This window comes from Ornithodoros turicata, chromosome 4 (genome assembly GCF_037126465.1).
Source record: "Ornithodoros turicata isolate Travis chromosome 4, ASM3712646v1, whole genome shotgun sequence".
Lineage (NCBI taxonomy): Eukaryota > Metazoa > Arthropoda > Arachnida > Ixodida > Argasidae > Ornithodoros > Ornithodoros turicata.
The window spans coordinates 4,365,064-4,391,252 of record NC_088204.1 but is presented as its reverse complement, the minus strand read 5'-3'; the positions used below and the strand labels follow the sequence as shown (position 1 = coordinate 4,391,252).

Below are 26,189 nucleotides of genomic sequence, written 5' to 3'. Positions count from 1 at the left end.
TAAATGGCTGATGAAGCGCGACGTCAAAATGAAGTGTCGCTATTGTCGCCAGAACATCGCAGGGCGGGGCTTGAGAGCGATAGAGTGCAGCGAATATTCACTCGGTTTGGAGCCATTATTTACTTTTTTGCGACACAAATTTTTGAAAACGTTCACCGTCGGCATCGTATCACAATGCATTTAAAAAAAGTGCGCCTCGTATACCTGTTTATTGCCCCTTTAATGCTCTTTGCATACTTGTTAGGTGGCGGTACACAGGCGATTAACCTTTAATCAATTGATTGTTGACAGTATTGTAAATGTTCAGAGGGAAAAGCTGCATCGTATTTTTTTCTCACCAGATGTTTCATTCCGGAGGTGATCTCACACGGGTAGACTCTGTGGGAGCCCCACGTTGGGCGCCAATTGTGGGAGCCTATTCCCACTTTCAGGGTCCAAAGCCCGTTCATTCGATCCCCGTGGAAGGCGAAACACAACAACGAGCAAAAGATGTGCCAAGAAACCCGTTATTTTAATAACTCTCATCATATATAGCCGATCGCTTCCACGCTTTCAGGTCCACACATCAAACAATTAATCTCCTCGCCTTCTTCCTTTCCTGCTCCACTCTAACTTCTTCGTCCTCTTGTTCCCCACAACTCTTACCGAGCAACTCATACTCCCGGAAGAAGCGTATTAAACATTGATTTTTGAACATTGCACTCAGTAGAAAAGTACAAATGCAGAACCATTTCATCTTACGTCAAGCCTGCAGACAAGCATCTAATAGCAGCGTCTCACAGCACTGTATCGCGCAAATGGATAGAAGCTGATGAAAGAAGGAAGTCACTGAAAAAGTTAGCCAGCTGTAGGACTCGAACCCACACCTTCTGGATCCAGAAGATCAATTGCCATCATGTTGGATGAAAGCTGCTCCTAGCGGACCCCTTCGCATCATGTGGCGTCGTGATGACCGATGATACACGCAGACATAGCGAAGCCAATCTTACACTCTTATGAACGCTTTAAATATTACGCTACATATGTATTGTCTACTGTAATACTACGTATATTGTCTCACGGGTGGTGAGCGCGTCACGTGCGGAAGTATCACTGGAAGTTGGAGTACCCGTCGAATCTGTCCAGGAAAGCCAAGGCCACGTCATAGAGGAACTCGTACTGGACCTACAAAAAGTCCATCACGTAGAACGCATCATAACCGCAACGAAGGATCCCGTACCTGGTCACGGACGAACTGCTGTCGGCTGTTCCGGATCGTCTGAACGCTTCGGAACGCGTCCAAATCCTGTTCCGTCTTCAGCTGTTCGCAGACGATGCTCGAAGCGCAGTACAACCCGCTGTTTGTGCAACCGTTTCTGCAAGAAAGGATGCATTGAAGAGTGACAAAAAGTGAATACGGGTTCGTATGTTGGAAACATACATGACGTTATAACGGGAAGGCGTATGTTGTTTCCTTCTATTGTGACAAACGTCCCCAATATCGTTGCAAATAGTACTAGCATTAACCAATCAACAAGATCAACAAGACTTGCAGATTGCAGTGTTGCTTACATGCATTGCACAATAAGTGTCGTATTCTTCGACTGCCTCTGCCATCGTTCCACCTTCTGAATAAGGTCCAGCATGATGTCACAAGATGGCGGTGTAACGTTGGACAGCGGCCATTCTTGCAAGTGGAACTGGCGTACTATTCTCTGCGTTTTCTTCAACTGCAAAACCGTAACATTTTCTCTTGCAACTTCGAAAAATGCAGTTGATAACCCCTCGTACCCCGGTCTGTTCGACCCTGAACGTCCGAACGACGATCCCGGACTCGATATTCGTTCCTTCGTTTTGGACCTTGGAACCGTAATACTTGACAGTTGTGTTCAGGTCTGGCCAGAACTGTGGGCAGGTCTGAAAACACAGCGCAGACAGTAACGCACAGGGGCTTCAGAATCTGCATTCTGGTTGCAGTTTGTAGAATGCTGTCACACAACATGCAGTTCATGGAACACAGTGTCGCTAACCTCATCTGCCAAATCTAGCTTATCTAAGGTGACAATCGCTCTAGTGTTGCTTGTAGCCACCATCTGCCAGAAGTCTCCAATGGTGTCGGGCAACGGGAACTGTGTTACCAGAAAGGCGTTGCGTCTTTTAAAGCCCTGCATCAGAACGAACGCTCAATATGATAAGGATATTCAGAATAAAGCTTCTATAGACGAAAGAGATAAACTTTCGCTCTTACGTCAACGTAGACGGCGTTTATGTAATCTGTGCGACCACTATCTGGAGGGACACTCAAGTAGGGCCTCCTTGCGTCAGCTGCAGCGAAAAGAAGTGACGGCATACACAAGACTGAAGGACATAAACTTGGCACAGTAGTTACAATTTTAAGTAGTAAGTAGAAAGCAACGATGAAGTCCGTACTTTAGTATAAACGTTCAAACCTGCAAGGATGTTTTGAGCGCGGTTCTTTGCCGTATTCTCTGCACTCGTGGCAGCCGTGTAGGTTACATTGGGTGGTAGGTCAGTCGAATTGAGCTCCTGCACAAAATACGTATCTTGTGTATTGTACAAGTGTTGTAATTCTGTACAAGCCTGTATGGTCAAGAAAATACTACTATCCCGGTTATAACAATACAATACATACTTCAATCTCTTCCTCTACTGTGCTTTTTCCAGAATCTGGGCTCCGCACTCTGAGCATGTGAAACCGTTCCGTGAACTCCTGGACAGTCATCTTGTGGAACTTGGAGCACAAGATTTCCACAAGGGCTTGATGAACGAAGATGTATTGGTCCTGTTATAACGCACAACATTTCTTAGTCAAAACGTACAACGCGGCATTTCTGTGATGCCTGTAGACAGGCGTTACCAATGATTCGACCAAGCTGATGCGGTTCTGCCTCATTGCACGTAATTGCTCCGCGAGGTTGACTTGTCCCTCATTTTCTGATTGATCCATCATGCTGTCCAATAGAATGAAAGTCCCCGTTCGGCCAATTCCTCCACTGCGTCATCAAATCATGGCAATGGTCAGTTTTATACACTAAGACGTGACGTTACGAGAGTCATCAAGCAGAGATGTACATGGGCGTACCCAGAGTAACCAGAGGGTCATGCCCCCCCCCCCCCCTCCCGAGGAACTCCATGGTCGCTTGTGGAAATAGTGCACTCTTAGTCCTAAGTCCTAATGGTTATTCTTAGATGTCACGATGATAGGAACCTCTGAACACCCACACAGAGCACAACATCCGGCTCCAGAAAAAGATGTGGTGGTGCACTCTTAAAAATGAACTTCACCACATAGCACGCCCCTAGCCAACCATGATCCGCCACGTTCTCGCCCCCGATTTGTTGAACACGAGAGCGCCGTACGTAATTGACAAAAAATAGGCTCCGCCTCCTGTTTTCAACAAATCGGGGGCGAGAACGTTGTCATTCGGGATGATGGTTGGCTAGGAGCGTGCTATGTGGTGAAGTTCATTTTTAAGACTGTGGTGGAGGTTGCATTCTTGCCCCCCAACCCCTGGAAGTGCTTTGTCCCCCCCCTCGGAAAACATCCTGGGAACGCGCATGCGTGCATAATCTTAATATTTGCCTCACCTGCAATGAACGATGATTGGATTAGCGTCCGTCTTACGTATCCCTCTCACCCGTTTCATAAAAGGTTGCATCGCATCGGGGTAAACTGGAACCCCATGATCGGGCCACGTCGTAAAGTGGAGCTGCACAACCAGACGAGTGTTCTTTTCTTTCTCCTAAGCACGAATAATCAGTGTCTTACATAATATGCCCATAATACCTATGCGAATAGCTTACATTAGTTACGGTAAACTCTCGGACTACAAAGTCGACGGAAGTCTCCGTTTTGTCCGTGCGGACAGTGACGAATCCGTACTTTCGTGTTGACTCTGGCCAGTACTGCTCGCATTTCACCTGCGCAATTGAGTCAACAAATAAATGATGCGTAATAAGTGTTCAAAAGAAAAAAAAAGAAAAACAAGGAATCCACCCACCTTCTCCTTTTCCTTGAGGTTTGCGAGCATGACGATCATGCAGCTCTTCTCTTCCCATACCATCCGCCAGAAATCGGCGGTGGTCGTTGACTTTGGACCTTCCGTGTGAGAAGTAAGGCATAAACTTGTGTTTCGTTATTACTACTCGACGAGGTGTCCGTGCGTTGAGGAGACCCATATCAATGAAACACAGTGCTGTTTTCAGTGCTTACAATGTTGACCGCACCGCTAGGGGATAAACCCGACCCATGACGTGTATTGCAGTAGCTCTTCACCAGCTTTTGATGGGCTTCAGCAGCTTTTGATCCTACACCCTAGAAACAGAGCTTCGCCGCCTAGCACACGCTCTGTGCCAACCATTGCCATGATTGATAGTGTTATCGCTTCGGATTTGAAAATGAAACAAATACGCGGGTACAGTTTCTGCTTTCGAGTGACGTAAGCCTTAGTGGGCGGAGCTTTGTCGACGTCATAGTGGTGCGATCGGGACATGGGCGACCGAAATACAGGAATTACAGGAAGTAACAGCTCTCTGCCGCGTGTTGTATATGAGCTGACTTCATTGTACCCCACATAAGACGATGCTCACCTTGTGTAGCGATGTACCTTCTGGGATTATTGTAACCCTATAACGACAAAAATACGGTTAATGTGATTGCCGCCTATGGTATACCTTCTGTATAGATGTAAGGAGTATTATAGTTCACATACGGGAACGTAATTGGCGTTGATGTAGTCCGAGTCAGGGCCAGAGCCCCATGATAGAACAACCCGGGAGTGGTCGTCTGAGAGGAGATGAAATCATCGTTATATCCGAGACGCACACTGTGACTTTTCTATAGACCTGCAAGACAGCTCTCAAGACGAGAAGGTGGAAACCAAATTATTACACTCGTGCAATCATCCTGTATAGTCTTTTTTTTGTTTGTCCTTGTTGCTAGGTAGCAGTTAATTAGTAAATTAGGTAATTGGAATATATTTACGCGCAAGGTGTGTCAGCCTATTTGCGTGGAGGCAAGCTGCACGTGCTGCAGGGCAGGACTGCGGATAATTTCGCACATCTACGGTTCTTTTGACGTGCGCCAGAAGTCTAAGACATATACGGCGCTGGAAGCAGTGTTGTTGTTGTTTTGTGCTCGCTTTGTTGGATTTGTTTGCAGGTTCATTCGGCTGACAACAATATGGTAATCGACAGAGGCCCAATTACTTCTTTAACCACGGTGTAAGGTATCGTGATCTTCCGTCGTGATTATGAGGCGTTTCGCCCCAGTACCCTTTGCAACATTGTTATACCCTTCAGATTTTTGTCTATAGGTCGTCGTGTAACGGTGTAAGGGCTTCATAATGGACAACGCATGTTCGGGTTCAGCGTAACACGATGTTCGGTATATCTTTGCGGTTCTGTAAGAGCACCCTGGCTCTGACTGTACCACGTACTCGCCTGGTTGTGCTTCAGGTGGAGCCAAACGCGCAGGTTTAAATAATTATATACCACGGTAATGTCATTATATCAGTATATGACTAGACTTACAGGGTAGGATATTCCCATAACGGTTCTTTGATTTATTTCCAGGCTTCTTGGCATTTTCCCACGGATGCAGTTGACCATGACCAACGCTCTGGCAACAACACGATGAAGCTACATTTGAATCTATCTTTATGGACCGCGTGTGCTCAAAACGTACCATATACTCTTCCTCGAGTTTACCATTCTCTTGACATCGTTGTACGTGCAGCTTAAAGTCTTTTACAGCTACTGACCCGGATGTGCCACCGTTGTTCTGGATTGGCTCCATGGCGTTCAGGTCGACGTCCACCATGTTCAGTGTCATCCGGGATCCAGACACGTTGTCGTCACCCACTGCGAAGTCACGTGAGAACGTAGTGGTGAATGAAAAAAAAAAAAAAAAACTTTTCGGTGACTACGATAAAAACTCGTTATTGTCAAAGTCCTTATCGTTTTAATGTAGAGCATGCTGAGGACATACATTTCGAGGGTATGGGCAATGCTTCCTTGAGCTCGTGAACCATTAATCTGTTGCTCCTGGAAGGAGTAGCTCGCTTTCGTCTAAAAGGAAGGCGACAAGAACGTGGCGATAAGAAGTTGGCAAGGCATATAGTAAGGGTCTTGAAGACTTCTGTTACAAAATGCGGAACGCATTAAAGCCATAGGATCAGTACTCAACTGCTTCAAATCTATCAACGACATAATGAGGCCAACCAAGGACGTAGTTACTGGTATGCATGACAGGACGATTAATGCACTCACTTCCGGTAGCAGAATATGGCTGCCACCAACAGGAGTACGAGCAGAAACATTACCAGAACAGCGAGGATCGTTCCAAGATTAGCAAGAGGTCTCACTGTCATAGAACACATCAAACTACGGTTGAGCGATACGTAGGCATAAGATGAAAGGCTGATGGAACTCACCCACAACAGGCTGAGATAAGCGGTAACCGTACAAGACCTCCTGAAATCACGATGAGATAAAAAAAATATATGACAGAAATCGCTGTGCAGATCGTCATTGAAACGCGATAGCATATATGACGCATTCTCCAACGATGGCCAGTAAGTGTCTGTGGTGACTATCGCGTGCCTGCATTCAAAGGAAACTGTGCCGGGATATGAGTGACAGTGAGTAGCTCTTGCTCCAGAAAAAGCCCAATCATTATAATATGTCCGAGAGCGTGATGGGAAAACCCAGGAAACAACCCAGACAGCATAGCCGGCACCGGGATTCGAACCCGGTTACGATGTCAAGACGTGATATGGACAGCACAGTAGCAACTCAGTCACGATACCTTCTTCTTATCTTTTTTCAAACATTCATTATGAGAGCTGATGACCTCTCTCATCAATACGCACTGCAAGTACGTCACGCTTCCGCGCAGCTCTTCAGTTTCCCCCTTTCCCCATAGCCTCCGCGGTAACCTAACGCGACACATGATTGGCCGCACCCCAACACAACAAACTCGACGCGGAGAGCCCACGTGAGTCGATACACGCGGGAAGGAAGCAACGAAGTATCCGCAACCACAACATCGAACACTTTGGTTACTCCGCTCTGACTGGTGAGTGGAGGAACGCTAATCACGTGATTTCTCCGCCCATTTTCCTCCTCCTTCGCAGAAGTTCAACTTGCACAGAGTATGTGCTTAAGATTTAAGAATGCTAAAAGAGACAAAAGGGCGACTCTCATGGCGGTTTTGTAGCCGTGCTCGAGCACGTGATCTCAAAGCAGCAGCCAATGAGTGCGGCACTAAAAATCGCTGCGACATACCTCGCCTCAAGAAAACTCGGAGGGTTCGCTCTTAAATTCTATCGCATCCAATACACTACTACAGTGCAGCACCGCTTAAACTGGCACATTACTACAGGAACGTCGCTTCCGATTACGCCCAGCACGAATTTTGAAAGAGTTATACTTACCCCTGAAAAGTTGCTCTCAACCAAAACTGCAAACCGGTATGTAGTTGTAGGTTCCAGAGGAGCATTGTGGTACCCTCCAATCGTGGAGCCATCGCCGACGACAAAGTCTTGGGGGCCTCTTAACTGTTCCGGGTCCAATCGAGCAGCCACGTAGTAGGGCAGGTCAAGTTCTCGAGACTCCTGGTAGGTCAAAGGACGTACGCTGCCCTGGTAGTGGTCGTAGCCTCGTACGACGAGCACGTAGCAGTTACTGTGCCATATTGAACAAGGGACGTGAATGATATGCGTTTAGTGCGGAGGTTCTGAGGACATGTAAGATTTCAGCACGGAGGAATGAAAGTAAGAAGCGTTATTACCTGATGGGCCCATTTTTGAACGTGACTGGAGACAGTGTGAGGTGAACTGTGTTGTTGATGATTCTTTCTAAGCTGGGTTCAGCTTCTACAACTGGAACTGCGTTATGAAAAAAAAAAAAAAACACGGCAAAGCCAGTACAGTGAAAAAGCACTACTATATGCCAAATGACTGAATCAGTTCACTATAAAGAGTCAGAAGAGAACAGCGATAACACGCTTGCATAACAAATTTTCGGAGAGTAATTATTTATATCTAGTATGCTGAGAACCATAGCATAAGGCTAAATGAACATGTTGGAAACACTTTTTACGAGAATTCAACAACAAGAAAAGGATGTCGTTTTTGTAAAAGAAAAAAGAAGAAGAAGAAAGTGTCCGCATCTTTGGGCACTGTGCCAAACGTGTTTGAATGCTGTAGTTCCATGGGGCCATGGTGTGATTCGTTGTGTGATGAAAGCAGACGCACCTGATGATGATGATGATGATGATTGAAAGAAAAAAATGGGCAGACGCACCTGATGCTTTGGTGGTGACTCGTTCGCACTGAGGAGCTCCGAAGCCGGCACTCGTGCTTGCTTCTACGCACACATTGTATGTGCATGCCGGGAAAAGAGGCTGCAGGTCGCACCACAGGATGGAGGTATTGGAAAATTCAGTAGAGTTTGGACGACTTGCGTTCAGCAGTTCCGTATCGAATGAGTGAATTAATGATATGTTCAGCTGCAAGAAAGTTTATTCATTTATTCTGTGTTAAGCAACGCGAAACAACCGTGGCTACAAGCAAGTTTGCGATACCGCACCAGGCTAATATATATCACGCTGACTACTCCGTAATTTTACCGCTCCAACGCTTCAAGATTTTGCGTCGCTAATATTGAGACATAAAGCCAGTAGTCTGGTGCCTAATACTCTGTTTGCATTGTTACGCACAATCTGAATCGGCACTGGATCATGATCGTAGCTACCCGGATCGCATCCTGATCACGATTGGGCGCGATGTGGATCCCGCGTCAGTGCGAACGAAGTATAATGCAAATTACTTTGACTGGCTTTTGACAAGTGCAGCTCCTTGAAGGACGCGAACAAACTGCTGCTCTTGTCAGCTTCTTAAGGGACACGAATATCGTCCTACGCCTTTGACAGTAGACACACTGCTAAGACAGTTTCTCAACTGCTGTCCTAACCCCTTCTAATCCTTTCCTTCTTGTGATGTGATGCGAAAGACGAAGAAAGAAAGGGATTAAAGTCACGACAACGTCAGACTGGCTATCCAGACCACATAGCCGCAGTTCGTAAAAAAGAAAAGAAAAAAAAAACAGAGAGAGAGAGAACCCAAGGATTTCACGACATGTCACCTACCCTGTACTGCCTGAGAACCCCATTTTTGCGCAGTGGTTCCTTCCATTCCACCCTGATACTGCGTTCTCTTCGGTCCGTTACGGACAGTTCTCTGGGTGCCTCGGGAGCTATGCAAGAACAAGCACATTCAGTACATTAGTCAGACACCTTAAAAAATCCCTTTTTCTATTTTCTTAACTGAGCTTCAACTTACGCAGTTCCTTCGTCACTACTTCTATTTCTTTGCATGAGTTTCCTTCACCTGTTCCTTCGTTGGCAGCAGACACCTATAGAAAGTGTTCCAAAATTCACACAGTCGAAAGCAATATGCCTTTAGAAGTATAGTTACTAGGACAGAAGGGCAGTTACATGTCGGGTAGCGTAACATGTGCGTTTTCCTTGTGTGTTTCCTTCATTGCTTTGCCCAACTAATCAATGGGATGTAGACCTGAATGTGCATTTTTCAGAACCAGAGCTATTTGCATTCACACGACTGAGAACAGAGGAAAGTCATACTGTAAGCTACAAACACAGCGAACACTTGGAATCATCCTACATTTTTAACTTTGGATGTGTACGCTCAGAACAAAACAACACGAATCTCAACTTTATTTTTCCTTAAAATCAAACGAAATGAAACAATACAATCAAATAATGAATTACACACGAGTGGTTACCTTAATGTAGTATTTCGTATCTTGTCGAAGATCACTCATGGTAAAGCACTGTTTCTTGGTGCCTTCCATTCCACGACAGATCGCTCGCTTAGGGTCGACTTGCGTTGTCGTATACGTTGTGGAATTTTCTGATTGAAACAAAACGTTGTAATACTTCAGGACACCGTAAGGTGGGTAGGGAACGACCCAGGTTAAGGAAATGCTCGTTCTTGATTGCTGTTCCCCCACAAGTGCAGTCGGAGCAGGAGGCTCTGAAAAGTAAAACACCTCCAGCTATTACACTAGCTGTATAGGAACGTAACTGTTCTGATGCTGAAACACAAACATACGAACACAACACGAGCCTGGACACTCTTAGAAAAAAAAGGTGGATTAGTTACACCTTTGTTGCATATGTTGTGAATAAAAGGTTGCAAAGTCCTAGACTGAACAGAACAGAAATGAACTGCCCTATGGTCGCCAGTTTCTTCATAAAGTGGGCAAGGTGGACTCGCCCAACTGTCTACTGTGCGGGACAGTGGAAAACACTGAACATATCATCATGCATTGTCCAAAACATGATGCACAAAGAGGCATCTTGAGGCTGACCCTTGGCCATCTCGACAGCAGGGACTTCAGCATAAAGAAAGTCTTAGGCGTATGGGACGCTAACCACAGGGACGCGGCCCTCAATGCTCTTGTCAATTTCATTGTGAAATCTGGACTAGAAACTCTATACTAGACGGAGCGTGGACATTATTATGATCCTTGATGTGAACGGCGCGCTCGGTCCTGCGTTGTCGCGATCGAGACGCTCACCCCGGTGAACTTTTGCGGTGCGCGCGCACATTCTGTGGTGCAATCTTACCGTTTCCTTTCTTTTTTCTTTTCTGCTTTGGGGTGTACCGTCTTTCTTTTTTTTGGGGTAGCAGAATTCGCTTGCGCGAATTCAACCTCCCCTTATTATTTTACCAACCACCACCACCACCACCAGAAATGAACTTCACCGCATAGCACGGTCCTAACCAACCATAATCTCGAATGATATCGTTATCTGCCCTGGGGGTTTAATCGCTTCATCGTCGTTACGGTCGTTACAAGCTAACGAGTGGCGGGAAATTCAAAAAGGTGGGTACGTGACACATTGCGCGTGACGTGTACCACGGCCTTCACGTATCGCGCGAAGAGCGCCGTGCACGTGTTTTATCACGTGCCCACCTTTTAGATTTCCCGCCAGCCTTTTTGAATTTCCCGCCACTCGTTAGCTTGTAACGACCGTAACGACGATGAAGCGATTAAGCCCCCTGGTTTGCTGAAAACGGGAGGCCTTTTCAGACGCCTTTTCTGTGACAATTATGAACAGCATAAGTGTCACAAAAAAGGCGTACGCCTCCCGTTTTCAACAAATCAGGGCAGATAACGACATCACTTGGGATTATGGTTGGCTAGGAGCGTGCTGTGCGGTGAAGTTAATTTTTAAGAGTGTACCTGCTACTTCACTCTCTGCCACGAATGGTAGGGTTACCGCTTTTGATGCGGTGAGCGAGTGGGGCGTACGCCTTTTTGTAGCAATTTGGACATATGATAATTGCTTTTACCACCCTTTTACACATTTTTTTCCAGGCGCTATGTTGAACTACACTCTTAGAAATGAACTTCACCGCATAGCACGCTCCTAGCCAACCATCATCTCGAATGATATCGTTATCTTCCCTAATTTGTTGAAAACGGGGGGGCGTACGCCTTTTTGGTGACAATTATGAACAGCATAAGTGTGACGAAAAGGCGTACGCCTCCCGTTTTCAACAAATCAGGGCAGATAACGATATCATTCGAGAAAATGGTTTGCTAGGAGCGTGCTATGCGGCGAAGTTCATCTTTAAGAGTGTAGGAGGTAACTACAGAAGTTACCACCTGTTTACACTGTTTTTTCTGAGAGTGAAGGTGTACAGAACATGAACAATTGGAATGTGGCTTGCCGTTGAAAAATCCAGAGAGCGGAGGGATTTGAACGACGCATCTCTCGGTTGCCGGCCGAGTGCGCAGTGTGTTTTTGTGCGTGAGAGAAAGACATGTAGGAGAGAATGTCGAGAGAGTGAGTGTTCAAAACAGGCACCTATCTGGGACAAGATAATCTGTCCCAGATAGGCGCCTGGTTTGAACAAATCATGGCACAGAATGATATCACTCGGAATGATGGTTGGCTAGGAGCGTGCTATGTGGTGAAGTTCTGTTTTAACAGTGTTTGTCCCGCTAGTTGTACAGGTTTCGTGCGCATTTAAATAGATATTTAGTGATGTTTCATATTTTTGCGTTTATGTTAAAACAATACAGTGACTATATTTTCTACCCCCTTGACAGAGTATCTTCAGTGACTATGATTATAACCACATGATGTACATTTGAATTTTCGATCATTGTGACAGCTACTCACTTGTCGGCAGTGTAGTGAAGTTCATGCTGGCAGGTTGCGTCGATAGTCCAGCACGATTTTCTGCGATCACACTCACATAGTAGAGAGTATATGGGACCAGGCTGTCGTACGCAATTTTGGTCTCGCTCGTCGTCTCATTGTAGACCTTTACCTCCCACTCCTCAGGGCTTCGGGTGATCACGCGATAACGGGATATATTGCCGTTGGCTCGCTCGCATGGAACTATCGTCCACTCCAGCTTTACATACTCCCTTGTAATGTTAGGTGACAGGAACGATACCGATCCATCAGGCACTGTTAGGAAGGATAGGAAGAGCATTAGCTGAGTGACGACGTATAGAACTTTCGAAGAGCAATATTTGATGAAAGCGTTATTGTAACAGGTGGCTGCACATTATCTAGTGAAGGATGTTATCTTCCGTGGAAAACGTACGTGCGAGATGTCTCACTGTAGCTACTTTTGAAGATCAAACGAGCAGAGCAAGCCAGACTTCCTCTCAGACGTGCACCTCTGTTGAGAAGGACAGCGTCATCCTCACATTTCAGTCAGGGCAAGCACTGCCGCCGGAGGTTCGACTAGGTTTCACTAGCTACCCTGTAGAAGAATATGTGTCACCTCCTACTCGGTGTTTTCGCTGCCAACGATTCGGGCATATTGCTCGGCATTGCCGATACGATGAACGATGCAAAGTGTGCGCTGGTCCCCATGATTACAAGGTGTCCACCGCTCGGAGGGAGCCAGAGGAGGAGGAGGAGGAGTGTCGTTGGGAGGAACTCGAGAGGTCTGCCTGCCTGATTAGGCGGCATGTTTCTCGGGAAGGGAAAGGTGGTGGAGAGGAGGAGAGGAAAGGGTGAAGTGGAAGACCGAGCGGAATCCGCTCGGGGGGAGGATAGCTGCGTCCATGGGCCGACTTCAGGGGAACTGTGCCGGCATACGCCTATTACACATCTGAGGGAAACCCAGGAAAAACCCCAGACGGCACAGCCGGCCCGCGGATTCGAACCGCGGACCGCCCACTTTCCAAGCGCACGCGTTACCGCTGCACCACCGGAGCTGGTCGGAGGGAGCCAAGGTGCACTAAGTGCAGTTTCCCACATGCAGCGACGTACGGAGAGTGCAGGGTGGTTAGAGCGGCAGTCGCAGCCCAAGTTCGTCGGGTGACAAGCGGTCAGCCTATACTACTAGCAAGATGGCTCCACCTAACCCCGACTACGTAACAGCTACTTCACAAGAGTATCCCCGTCTCACCAGCCAGACAAGTCAAAAGGCAAGACCCAAAGCTGGGAAGAATAAGGGCATAGGAAAGTATGCTGCCGTCGCAGCTGGAAAGCCTCACATTCAAGGAGAGACCCGTGGCCCCCTTGAGAAGTTGGCGGGATGTCATAGCAGAGCCCCGGAGGCCCGACGACCTCGTGTGAAAGGAAATTCGTGCAGGACCACGGTGGAGTCCTTAGGTATGATTGTACCAATGTTATTCGTCATCTTGCCTGTCATTCTGCGAGATCACCCTGCGTCGCAGAACCTCCCTCTAGTACAAGCGTTGCTAGCCATGGAGACTATCTTACTAAAAAAAGAAGAAAAAAAAGAAAAAGAAAAGGACTGTGAAAGAAGCAATGACTCGCATCATGGCAACGGCTCTTAGGTCGGCCATTATCTTCCAGTGGAATTGCGACAGCCTTAAGCCGAAAATGGGAGATTTTCGCAACTTTATTTTTAGCCATAGTTTTCCAATATTGGCATTGAGCGAACCGAGAGTGGACAGTAGCTTCGGTCTCTCAGGGTACGAAGTGTACAGTTCTCAGAGGACAGGTAACCACAGTAGAGCAACGTTGTGCGAGAGAAAAGACATACCGTGTGCCTTCCTATACGATGCTCGACAGATGAAAATTTTGAATATGCAATGTGCCGGGTGCACCTCAAGGATACGCGTATCACAGTGACTAGTATGTATGTGGCCCAAAATGTAAGGATCAACGTGGATCAGTTTCGTGATTTCTCCGTCCTTCACCGGTCATCATCTGTGGAGACATGAATGCCCGCAGTGTTGTTTGGGGTAGCCGGCACACCGATACTCGGTGACACGTACTTGAGTGTGTGATGGATGAATTTCATTTGACTGTCCTCAAAATGGCATTATCGGCACAATACGCTCTGCAAGTAGGTCACGATTCCGCGCAGCTCCTCAGTTTCTCCTTTTCCCTCAGCCTCTGACGTAACCTAAGGCGGCACATGATTGGCCGCTCCCCAGCACAACAAACTGGACGCGGAGGCCCCACGTGGGAAGGAAGCAACGAAGTAACCGCGCTACCACAACATCGAGCACGTTGGTTACTCCGCGCCGACCGGTGAGTGGAGGAACGCTGCCCACGTGATTTCTCCGCCCATTTTCCCCTCTCCTGCGCGGAAGTTCAACTTGTACAGCGTATAAATTGTTCCTTTTTTATCTGAAGCGCTGAAACACAAAAAGAAAGTGAATAAATCAGTTTCATCCTTAAGGCGAGTTCCCACATATAGCGCTTCCCTCTATAGGGCTAGAAAATAGCGCTCGAAACCTAGCGCTGTTTTTCCGTTTGCCGTTCTCACATACAACCGAGCACATAGCGCTATCCTGCTGGGGTCACGGGATATCTTTTTGCGACGTGATGCACCGGTGCTACCGTGATTGCTTACTGTCGGCGTCGGGTATCCGCAGCATCAAGGGGGATGACACTTTGGATGCTGTGATCGCGATACCAGACTTATAACCAACACCCATGCATTGGCAGATGAAACTCGTGGCCATTTTCGCGTCGTCGTCATCGTCGTCGTCTTCCCGCCTTGCTGCTTCGAGTGATCGGAAGCAAAACAAACCCCAGCTTCCGCGACGTCACGGTTGAAAGAGTCTCATGATTGGTTAACGCAGACTCACCGCTCAATATAGCGCTAGAAAAGTAGACCGGGCCTCTACTTCGACAAGAGCGGTTTTATAGCGGTTCGTAGCAATGCGAGGAGGAAAATATAGCGCAATTTTCTAGTGCTATGTAGCAAAGCGCTATATGTGGGAACTGGCCTTTAGAAACAATACTGTAAATGGTGGTTTTGACTGTTTTCATATTAGTTTCTTTTTTGTTGCTGCACGAAATGCAAAACTTATTGATCCTACTTTGGTCGAAAGACAAGACTTCTAGCCATTGCCCCCGGTTTCACGACACTAGGGAGGACTTGCCTCGGGCAGCATGTATAGTGACGACATTCGAGCATCGGAAGCTTTAGTGTATCGATAAAAACTTTTAGACCTCGAACATTTAAGGCTTCGCCCTTCGGATTTCGTTTTCAGCGTTACAACAAGGGGCGCAATACTATGTGGGGATCAACTATGGGGGCTCGATTCTGCTCACGCTGAACGCGGTGTCACGTGTCACCTTCGCTCGTGTGCCCATGGCCCCGACAGCCCTCGAGGAAGGAGGGTTATATGTTTATTAAGAACAAAAGGAAGGAAATGTTAGCCTATAGCAAAGAGCCTGCTTGCTATTCCGAAAAAAGCGGAAGGGGGAAGCGAAAAAGAAAAGGAAGGAGAAAGTAGAAATAAAAAGGGGGAGTCAAAAAGGAAAAGGAAGGAAAGAAAAAAACAAAAACAAACAAAAAGAAAGGAGGAATGGTATAACCAAACGGTATAATGGTATAACCAAACAGTATAATGGTATAACCAAACGGTATAGGGACTTGTACCTACCTTCATACGTCACGCCCTCTCGTCGACAAAAAAAAAAAAAAAAGAGAACGAAAAAAGAAAGAGAAAGCTTCGGGAACTCATCTAGATGTAAGCTGCTAATAACGATACGTGTTCTAGATTGACAGAAAAACCGCTACGAAACTTGCCTATACTCTTTAATAACGACCCACGGGACACAACAATGCTGGAATGGAGAGAAAGAACGAGTGAGTTCTGTACCGAGTAATTGGTTCCTAATTCTCACCTTACATTCCAATAGGTTTACACTCGCCCCTTATCAAATGATCGATGGCTTCAAAATGACTTGCGACGTCACCCATGTCAATTTCGCCATGTCAATTTCGCACGTGTTTCGCCACCGCTTTAGGGCCATTATAGGCATTTTTTCGTGTGTAATCGGAGCCTTAGGCACGCAGAAAGAGTCACTAACGCCGGAATAGGCATTTATAGGCACTATCAAATCGATACATGAGGTTGCCCAGCAACCAATTCCTGCTCATGTATCGAATAGGCTCTATTAGAACAACACGAAAGAAAAATAAGCATTTGCCAGCGCCCGAGAGCCTTTACGGGAAAGTATGTACGATTATCCAGAAGTGCCTTTCCTTTCTGTTTCTTAATAAACATATCCCCCCTCCCCAGGTGGGCAGCGATGACACAAGGCTACGACGGTGTGCACCTTGGGCAGTCCTGGAGAACTGTCCCTAATTAGCAGAACAACTGACTAAAATGGCCGCGCGACGTCCCTGCTGTGATCTTGTGCTTCCAAAAGACAGTCAACTGCTGTCCAGGACCTCCCAGTAGGACAAGTACGAGAGAACAGACGTCGATACGTCCCTATACAATCCTGAGACCGCACGCAAGCAATGCATTAATTCCCTCTCCACCCGAAGTACACAGACAGAGAAATATTTTGGTTCAAAAAAGTTCTATTGGAAGTTGGCATGGAGAGGAGGATTTTACCTGCCTTTCCTTTCCCAAATGCACTACTAAATGTACGAGTACGGAGATAATTCAACCCCGAATCCCCTGGCTGCCTCACTGCATATGGTATAGCCAAACGTAATCACCTGCTTCTGGCGTGCTGAATATCAATGTTGTCTCCTGCCCTGCTTTGATTGTGAAAGCCTTGATCCGAAAGACGTATTGAGCATATGGCTTCAACCCTGTAAGCGTTATCTGTTGAGTGTCGTAGGTAACGTTGGTGCTGTTCATATGTCCTTCATTTCTTCTGTTGCACTTTGGCGCCAAGAGCCTTTCCACCTGGTACGTAATCCCATAGTTCCGGAGGATCCCATTGGGCTCGTTGGGTGGAAGCCACAGAATGATTGCACTCCGAGCACTTATTTTTACTGTGGCTACACCCCGAACCTCAGACGGTGCTGTAAGACGAAGAAACGGGAGTCAATGAGCTGGATTAGCCACGTCGGTAGAGTATTGCATGTTACCATCTTGAGCGGAGCGTGCTTTTGTGATAGCGGTCCATTCTCCTGGCCCTCCATCTGGAGTCTCCATACGAAGTTTGATGCTCCATAAAGTATACGGCTTTGTGGAAAACGAGAGATTGGCTTTTGGATGGAAGTCTGGATTAGCTGTTAGATTGAATGTAGCTCTGCTGTAGTTGTACATGAGGGTGACATTGATGGTCCTACAGTTCCAGGACTGCCGAGGAGGATTCTGCAAGAATAATTTTTAAGACATACAACCTCGCCTTTCAAGTTTTTTTGCTTCTTATTTTTATGTACACATTGAAAAATGGGGGGGGGGGGGAGGGGGTAATGGCAGGATCGGCTAGCCGTTGAAAAACGAACTTCACCACACCGCATGCTCCTAGTCAACCATTCATCCCGAATGACAACGTTCTCGTCCTCATTTGTTCAAAACGAGAGGTGTAGGCTATTTTGTAGCATTGAGTACACAGTAACGACAGAACTTCACCGCATAGTACGTCCTGCACCAACCATTGCGACGAATGATATTATTATCGCCTCTGATTTGAGGAGAGAGGGAGGCGTACGCCTTTTTGTGGCAATTACCACACACCCAAATTGCCACAAAAAGGCGTACGCCCCCTCTCTCCTCGAATCAAAAGCGATAACCCTATGATTCGTGGCAATGGTCGGCCCACAGCGTGCTACGCGGTGAAGCTCTGTTTTTATAGTGTAGGCGCATGCTATGCGGTGAAATTTATTTCTACGAGTGCAGACAACGTCTTCGGAGTCATCTGTCCTTCAGAATCGTGCACTCTTAAAAATGAACTTCACCGCATAGCACGCTCCTAGCCAACCATCATTTCGAGTGATATCGTTATCTGCCCTGCACTCTAAAAACAGTCAATGCCAATGTCAAACAGTCTTTATGTCAGTTATCATATATCCAAATTGACACAAAAAGGCGTACGCCCCCCTCGGTCTTCGAATCAGGAGCGAAACCCCTATCATACACTCTTAGAAATGAACTTGACCGCATAGCACGCTCCTAGCCTATACCATCATCTCAAATGATATTGTTATCTGCCTTGATTTGGTGAAAACGATATCATTCGAGATGATGGTTGGCTGTGAGCGTGCTATGCGGTGAAGTTCAGTTTTTAGGACGACAGTTTGCCGACAACGGCAAGCCCTTTCAACATCACCACCACCACCATCAGTTTTTAGAGTGTGACTTGTTGAAAACGGTAGGAGTACGCCGTTTTTGTGACAATTATGAGCCGCATAAGTGTGACAAAAAAGGCGTACGCCCCCCTGCTTTCAACAAATCAGGGCAGATACGATGTCATTCGAGATTATGGTTGGCTAGGAGCGTGCGTGCTATGCGGTGAAGTTCATTTTTAGGAGTGTACTCAATGATATAGACCAGCTTCCTGATTCGATGACAGAGGGATGGGGTTTCAGGGACTTTGAATTTTGCATAATGCGTTCAATGAAGGCGGATCCATCCCATTTTCAACGAATCAAGAAATAGGACGACATCATTCTGAATGGCGGTTGGCTCCCTACTCTTGAGCTCTTGTTTAACGGTGTAATCTACACTGATAGGGATGCCGCTATTACAATATGTCAATTCGCTCCTTCAGTCCCAAGTGTGGCCAATAGGAAGGAACAGTTGTTACCATTGGACGAAACTCACTGTTAATGGCAACGTAATGTACAGCCGCAGCCTGCACTCTATGAACTAAGCTTCACCGCATGGCACGCATTCCACCGCCACGATTGATAGGGTTAGCGCCTCTGAAATGAAGAGAGAGATGGGCGTACGCCTTTTTGTAGCAATTATCCTATATCCAAATTTCTACAAAAACGCGTGCGCCCCCCTCGTTCTTCGAATCGGAGGCGTACACTCTAAAAACAGAACTTCACCGCATAGCACGCTGTGCTCCAACCGTTGCCAAGAATAAAGTTTGAATGAAGTTTGAACCGTTGCCAAGAATGATAGTATTATCGCTTCTGATTCGAAGAAAGATGGGGGCGCACGCCTTTTTGTAGCAATTTTCATATATCCAAAAGTCCACAGTCCACAAAAAGGCGTACGCCCACCTCTTTCTTCGAATCAGAAGCGCTAACCATATCATTCGTGGCAATAGTTGGCGCACAGCGCGCTATGCGGTGAAGTTCTGCTCTGAGAGCGTATATCAAGACAATTATAACGTGAATGAAGGGGATAAAGTGAAGAAAATGAAAAACACATATATGTTACAAACCTCCCAGTTGACGGTGATTGATCTGCTGTGAGAGGTGTCAATCACGATGGAAGAAGGCGCCTCTGAGGGACCTTCCAAGAAGGAGAAGAAAAAGAAAATCATAATGGCTTCGTGCATTCGAGTTTGATTCGTCAAAATAAACGATTCGACAGACTTCAAAACAATTTCAATGCCCGCTTAAACGAGTACAGAGGGCCATCCAAAAAAAAAAAAAGAAAACAAATCAGATTAAGACATCTGATGAAAGCGTGTGTGTCATTATACCGAATAGCGCGAAAGGTTTTTATGTGTGCAATTTGTTTCCCAGAAAAAAAAAAAAAAAAAAACTCACATAAACATAGCTTCGCGCGTTCACCCTTAACTCACCACTCCAGCTATATCGAGGATGAGGAGGTATGATGCCACGTCACCGATGACGGTATAAGGAGAACTCGTTCTGGTTGGCCGGTCAGTGGGGGACAGCGCCTTGTCCCTTTGCCGGCGTAAACCTGTTTTCCCGGAGAATTGGTGATAGAAGTAGCGGCCGAAGCATTACCGAGCAAGGAGAAAGACTTTATCAGAACCCCGAACAGCCGAGTAGCAGACGACGGCAGAGTAGCAGAGAACATTTCTCTAGGCCAATCAGCGAGCGTTCTCCTTATACCGTCAGCGCGAGGTTCCAGGCAGATCACAGGCTGGTACTGCTCTTCACCACCGTTGCGCACGGATTTCTGCGATAATTATGACTCTGTGGTGTAAATTACTTCGCATGGTGCATCTTACTGGCCTACTTAACAGTTTTATAAGAAGGAAACTGGGTGTTAAAAATGACTTCTGTGCTACTTTAAGGGTTAGAGACGTTCTTGATAATATCGCTCCAATATCATTGCAACCTCGAGTTTCGAGAACAGTATTCGCTATAACGCATTCAGTAAAATGCCAGAGCCGCCAATCGGAGTCAACACCCTGCAGGGCTTGCTTTCGTCCTGAATACATGTTGAATCCCTGCCTATAAGATTCGCGGATCTGATCGGCCCACCCCTAGTAGAAATATACCGAGCTGCACCGGCTCATCCCATAACACTAGCGGCATGCCGAGCACAAACTATGTTCTCGAACGAGAAAAACACTCAGGCTATCAACGGCTCACAGGAAATAGTCATAACTAGCGACAAAATACCCTTTGCGAAAACGAGGACTTGGTTGTTGCGTCTTTCGTGCTATACAACGTAAGAGAAACAAATACAGCTGTGCATACACGATCATTTGGCCATTGAAGAGGTGGATTCATTGGTGGAGTGAAGCATTTGAGAACTCACGTCCACAACGCGTTCTAAAGCGTTCTTCCTGGGCCCCTTCACTCCGGTACTTGTTGTCGCTGTCGATCACCAGGACTCTGACGTCGTAAGAAGTGTCGGGCTTCAATCCCGACAGAAGATGGCTATGGATCGTTGGAGAGCGAGCATTTCGAGTAGACGACCACTTCGCGCTTGCAATTTCCTGCAACAGGAAGTATTGAGATGCACAATACACAACGATGAGAAAATAGAACATTGTATGACAGTGACTATGACTATGTGACAGTGACTATGACTATGACAGTGACTTAGCCGTTGCCGTTACCTTGTATTGGAGCGAGTACGCTTCAGGGTTCCCTTCGCCAGTATCATGTCCAGAATTCCATGGATTCCAAGTTACTTTAGCGCTGGTGTCGTTGATGTTTGAAACTTCGGGTTTGCTCTTTAGGAGAGGGTAGCCTACAGCAGAAAATTCGCAGGCGACTTACATTTCGGCTCCCTGCTAAATCTTTTATCTTACTGATATCGCAGTAAGGTTTGTTCTTCCAGCCATGGAGACACTCTTGGTTATCATCTACGCAGGTTCCAGTGAAGACATTGCAAGTCCCGTTGTTCTTGCAGTAGCAGACGCGCTTCTGCTTGCAGTCAGCTCCGTATTTGTGTTCGGAACACGCTATAGGGAAGTGCTTACACACATAAGTGTGAATTAAATTAAATTTTAAAAAAAGGCAAAATCAGGTATATTTAAACATCCAGCTTACTTTCGTTGCAGAAGAATCCCTTGAAGCCAGTTCCACAAGAACAGCCATAAGGATCGGGAAGGCAGATCATGATGCCCGAACATGTTTTTGACTCGGGGTCAGGGTTGGTGTCTGAACAACGTTTCTGGCATTGCTGGCCGTATTTATCATCTCCGCATGCTATGGGAGGTAAATGACAGGACGTTTTCTGACTGGGTAAGCAAATAATCTCGGTAAGCAATATTCGAAGAAAAAAGAAAAACACTCAACAAGGCAGAGTGATGAAGAGCTGCTAAAACATGTGCATAAGGCGGCGTTGGGAAAGTTGATCTGGACGTTCTTACTCACGGGTGTGGTACTGCTATAACTTAGATAATCCAGGCCATAGAGGAACTCACGTTCTTCGCAGAGTTCTCCTTTAAACCCTGGAGGACAGATGCAGCGACCGATGATGTCGTGGCAAATGCCACCGTTTTTGCAGCCAGGGCACGTGGATTCGCACAGAGGTCCGTACTTGTTTGCTCTGCACACTACAGGGTATAGACAAGACTTGCTTTTAACGTGAGTTAAACTACTACAGTAAAGGTCGTCGTGAAGGAGTCCGCTCACTTCGCACGATGACTCGCATCACAGCACGGTTCTTTCCGGGAGATCTTCTGTATGGCCCGTTGACGACATATAATCCGCCGTGATGCAACGCAGCTTTTTTGTGCCTTAGCTTGTAGCCACTGTTGTTCACTTTAGGCCGATCTCCATTACCACTCCCATTCTCCTTGACCCACGAGGTCACCTCGCCTGGTCTCCGTGGAACCACTTCTATGTCCAGTGGTTCATCCAGGCTTACGGTGGTCGTGTAGTGTCTCGGAAGAAATGGAACGGCTGACCAAAGAAAAAACGAAAGATCAGAGTTGATAACGAAGAAACATTCACTGTAAACATAGTCATCCCATAAGAGGCTAACGCCGTCCTCACAAGTAGGTCGACTTTTGTCACTGATATATTCTTGTAGTTGACGGAACGGGACGAACTTCCCAGTAAAGCCTGAATCTCACCAGGACTGATGTCACGGAAGTACATGGCCGGAGATGCGATGTCTGACGTCATTCTGTTGTGGATTCTGCACCAGAACATGTTAGTGCGAACCCGCGGCTGAAGTGTCCTAGGCCACGTGATGCTGTATCGTCCTTAGTATAGTCATGCAAATAAGATTACTAAAGGTTATCTATATGTAGGTTATATCAGGTAGGTTACCTTTGTTCAAACATAAACAACGCCTTTTCAAGTGGCGACACCAACACCTTATTTTGATGACAATGAGTGGAGTGGTGAATCAACGCGACGGGGGGGGGGGGGGGGGGGGATATGAAGATTTATTAATGCAAAAGGATAGGTCAACCAGACAGAGGTCGTCTTGTTATTAAAAAGCAACAAGTACAGAAAAAGAAAAGAACTGAAAAATCACACACGGTCACAAGATGTTGATTACAGGCGAAAGGCTATCCTGCCAAAGTATAGTGCAGGATAAGATATAGTGCTAGAAGTAATGTGGTGAAAATATGATCACGAGCTTTTCTATACTTTAAAGACATTATTGTCCTGTTATGCATGTCAGAGATACCATCTACCCGTACAAAAGTTTATCATACCGTTGCTGGGCGACGGTGAAAGGTTGACAGAAGCATTCAGTTCAAGTTCTTTAAGTGTGTAATCAAAGTGCGCCGTATATCCAGGAGATACGTGGCATTCCTGCGAGGGTGTATCTTTCAGCCATTTGTCTGACTTCTGTTGCTGATATGATGAGTAGATAAAGTTACGATGGAGCATGGTGGTGTCCAATACTTCTTCTGTAAGGTAACAAGAACATGAATGCAAGCACCACACTAATCTGATAAAAGCACTATGTTTTGACTCACCGGTGACCCTAGGTGAGGTGAAATAGAAATATGCAGTGTTCTGAAAGTGACTGTGAAAAAGTTGTTTCTTTATGGCATTGCTCTTCTTTGGCACTGTAATAAAAATCTTAAGGGACGCACTCTTTTGATGGAATGTTGAAACGCACAGATCCTACGAAGTCATAGCGTCTGTCATCTTCTTCAGAGGCCACAAAGGTGACTGTCCTGGCACTGGCATTCCAGGACGAAATGCGCAAGTCATGCAGGGCACTCTTACAGATGGACGAGTTCTACGAAAGCGCAAAAAGTCACCTAGAAAATGCAGATCTACACATTCTGGGTTGTGAGAACAGGACGACAGAGGCTGTTTTCAACTGATCTAAAAATGTCGTTAAGTGACTACTGAACAAATGACACTTGAAAGAAGAAAGTTGATCGGTGATCGGTTGATCGGAAGCTGATTGATCCGTGTCTAATCCTGACGTTCAATGAATTTCCTCAAAGAATCGTGCTAGCGTAGATTTTGTCAGCGACAAAGGTTGGCACAACAAACCAGAAACATGAAGCCCCAGATAACCTTTCTCCTCGCCTTGACCTGCTCTTCAGCGGCAGTATAGGACTATTGAACAGTTTCTGGCTATGGGAGAGGGACTGGGAGATTCGAATACCGGCACCGGCTCTGCTGTCTGGGGTTGTCCTTGGGTTTTCCGGGGGCCAGTCCTTCCAGACGAATGTCGGCCCAGGACAGGGGTGTGTGTTTACATGATGTTGGCAAAATATTCCGCAATCTCACACAACTTTTGGGGGGGATCTCCACCAGATTTGGGGGTGGGGGTGGGGGTTAAAGGCGTTTTGAGTATAGCGTTGAATAGTTTGAGTGGCGTTGAGTTTTTCCAGTGCACTCGCATATGCGGCACGTAATACCTTATCGGCACCCAGACCCTGCCTCATTCAATTCGATATTGGGTTACCCGGCTTGCCAACCGCTGGTGCAACTGGACGCTAATTTAGCGTACTTTCTTTGCTAGTACCCCTGGGATTGAAAACGATCGAAAGCACGGGAAAACAGCAGGCATATGTGTATAGCACGTTGCATTTGAGTGAGCGGTGGGTCGCATACAGTACACAGCTCAAATGACAACACTTACTGATTCTGTAGAAAACCAAATAATCGTGTCACTGTTCTCGCGAGTATGAGGAGGTAACCTGACCAGCTTACCTCCGAGTAGAACACAGTGCCCAAAACTTCAGCTTTACTGTCATTGTAGCAACTGTCCTCGCAATGCACTCTGGGAAAACGAAACGAAGGAACCGTCAACTGTTTAATTTCTTTTCGTCGAATGTATTGATTATACTCACGTGCAGTTTTGAGTTGCACCGCAAGCTTCGGATTCTAAGAATGACTTCGCAGTCTCAATGCAACCGATACTGTGCACAGCTTCACCTAAATTATACACATACAAATACAATCAGTTCTATTTCTGCAGCGTGTGTGATTAAACATTCCATTCGGACTAGCTACCTCCAGCTTTCGAAAACGGGGGTGGTGGGGTACGTCTATTAGGAAACAAAAGAAAAAAAGAAAAAGAGAGTGGGGAAGGTGAGCCACGCGGAGTGTCTGCTTGCTATTCTGCGAGTACAAAGTAAATGAAACAATTAAAAAAGAACGAATAAAGAAGGATGCAAGAGATGCAAGAAAAAAAAAGCGACAAAAAACGCACGGATGAGAGTAACGTGCAGGAGGATGAAGCGTGTGGGTGGGGCACCGACGAATGCGATGGCACAAGACGTCAGGTTACAGGCTCACTCTTAAAAATGAACTTCACCGCATAGCACGCTCCTAAGAGTGCTGTGCATGCGACCTGTGCCGCCGAGGAATTTCAGCCCTGTCTTGATGACGACAACTGTGTCGGATGTCGTACTAGGGCCGAGAAGCTGTGGAGAGAGAAGTGGCTAGAGAAAAGTCTGTTCACCACAGGTCGAGCAGGTGTCGTCTGAGGGTAGGCTCGAGGATAATATATATACTGTATTACCTTCGAGTCTCCTCCACATATGAATGGTCCACACCAGTGTTGGGAATTTGAGGAAACAAATCGAATTTAAATTAAATCCGTATTGTCTTGCGTTCACGAAGTACCGACCGTAAATTGACGTAAGCAACGTGCAAAACCTTTGTTTAAAAAATAAATGAATAAGTGATTCAGACAAAATCGCTAAACAAAATTGTGGTTCAGTTCAAATCCAAATCCCAGAGCAAGAGTGTCACACTCTTAAAAATGAACTTCACCGCATAGCACGCTCCTAGCCAACCATCGTCTCGAATGATAGCGTTATCTGCCCTGATTTGTTGAAAACCGGAGGCGTACGCCTTTTTTTGTGAAAATTATGAGTAGCATAAGTGTCACAAAAAAGGCGTACGCCTCCTGTGATCCTCCACTTTCATCCAACACCGAAAGAGCACAAAAAAGAAAAAGAAAGAACCACCACCACCACTCCCAAAGAGTACTCACCAGGGTTACAGAAGACACCAACATAAATACACCACACACCAAACCAATCCATGACGAAGACGGCGCCGTCTTGCACAGCCCCTAAATGACATACACTGGCGATATTCCTATCAACATGTCTTCGCCCGACGTATGGA

General features: G+C 46.4%; 1 protein-coding gene across 1 annotated transcript; it reads right to left on the bottom strand.

Moving 5' to 3' along the window:
• Positions 1–500: 500 nt before the first annotated feature.
• Positions 501–26,189, bottom strand: LOC135390757 (receptor-type tyrosine-protein phosphatase T-like). Its single transcript, XM_064620628.1, has 42 exons — positions 26,053–26,189; positions 24,902–24,986; positions 24,762–24,831; positions 23,684–23,854; positions 23,564–23,613; positions 23,297–23,494; positions 22,703–22,834; positions 22,260–22,529; positions 22,049–22,180; positions 21,672–21,830; positions 21,431–21,583; positions 21,236–21,369; positions 20,932–21,112; positions 19,634–19,704; positions 17,382–17,610; positions 17,004–17,315; positions 12,221–12,514; positions 9,808–10,058; positions 9,345–9,417; positions 9,152–9,258; positions 8,308–8,512; positions 7,793–7,889; positions 7,437–7,686; positions 6,435–6,474; positions 6,271–6,364; positions 5,990–6,069; positions 5,687–5,862; positions 5,533–5,620; positions 4,713–4,786; positions 4,591–4,627; positions 4,002–4,099; positions 3,805–3,921; positions 3,589–3,743; positions 2,858–2,993; positions 2,633–2,782; positions 2,430–2,526; positions 2,228–2,304; positions 2,010–2,144; positions 1,771–1,896; positions 1,552–1,709; positions 1,220–1,355; positions 501–1,164 (listed from the first exon to the last, which is right to left on the bottom strand). Exons 6-42 carry the CDS (start codon positions 23,472–23,474, stop codon positions 1,090–1,092), a joined length of 5,277 nt encoding a protein of 1,758 aa, XP_064476698.1. The 5' UTR covers positions 23,475–23,494; positions 23,564–23,613; positions 23,684–23,854; positions 24,762–24,831; positions 24,902–24,986; positions 26,053–26,189; the 3' UTR covers positions 501–1,089.

Coding starts and splice junctions, on each gene's coding strand:
- LOC135390757 (XM_064620628.1), bottom strand. CDS start 23,474: ATGCTCCATCGTAACTTTATCTACTCATCATATCAGCAACAGAAGTCA. Junction 6,475..7,436: donor TTGAGAGCAACTTTTCAGGG/GTAAGTATAACT, acceptor TCGTGATTTCAG/GAGGTCTTGTACGGTTACCG. Junction 1,710..1,770: donor TCAGGGTCGAACAGACCGGG/GTACGAGGGGTT, acceptor ACGGTTTTGCAG/TTGAAGAAAACGCAGAGAAT.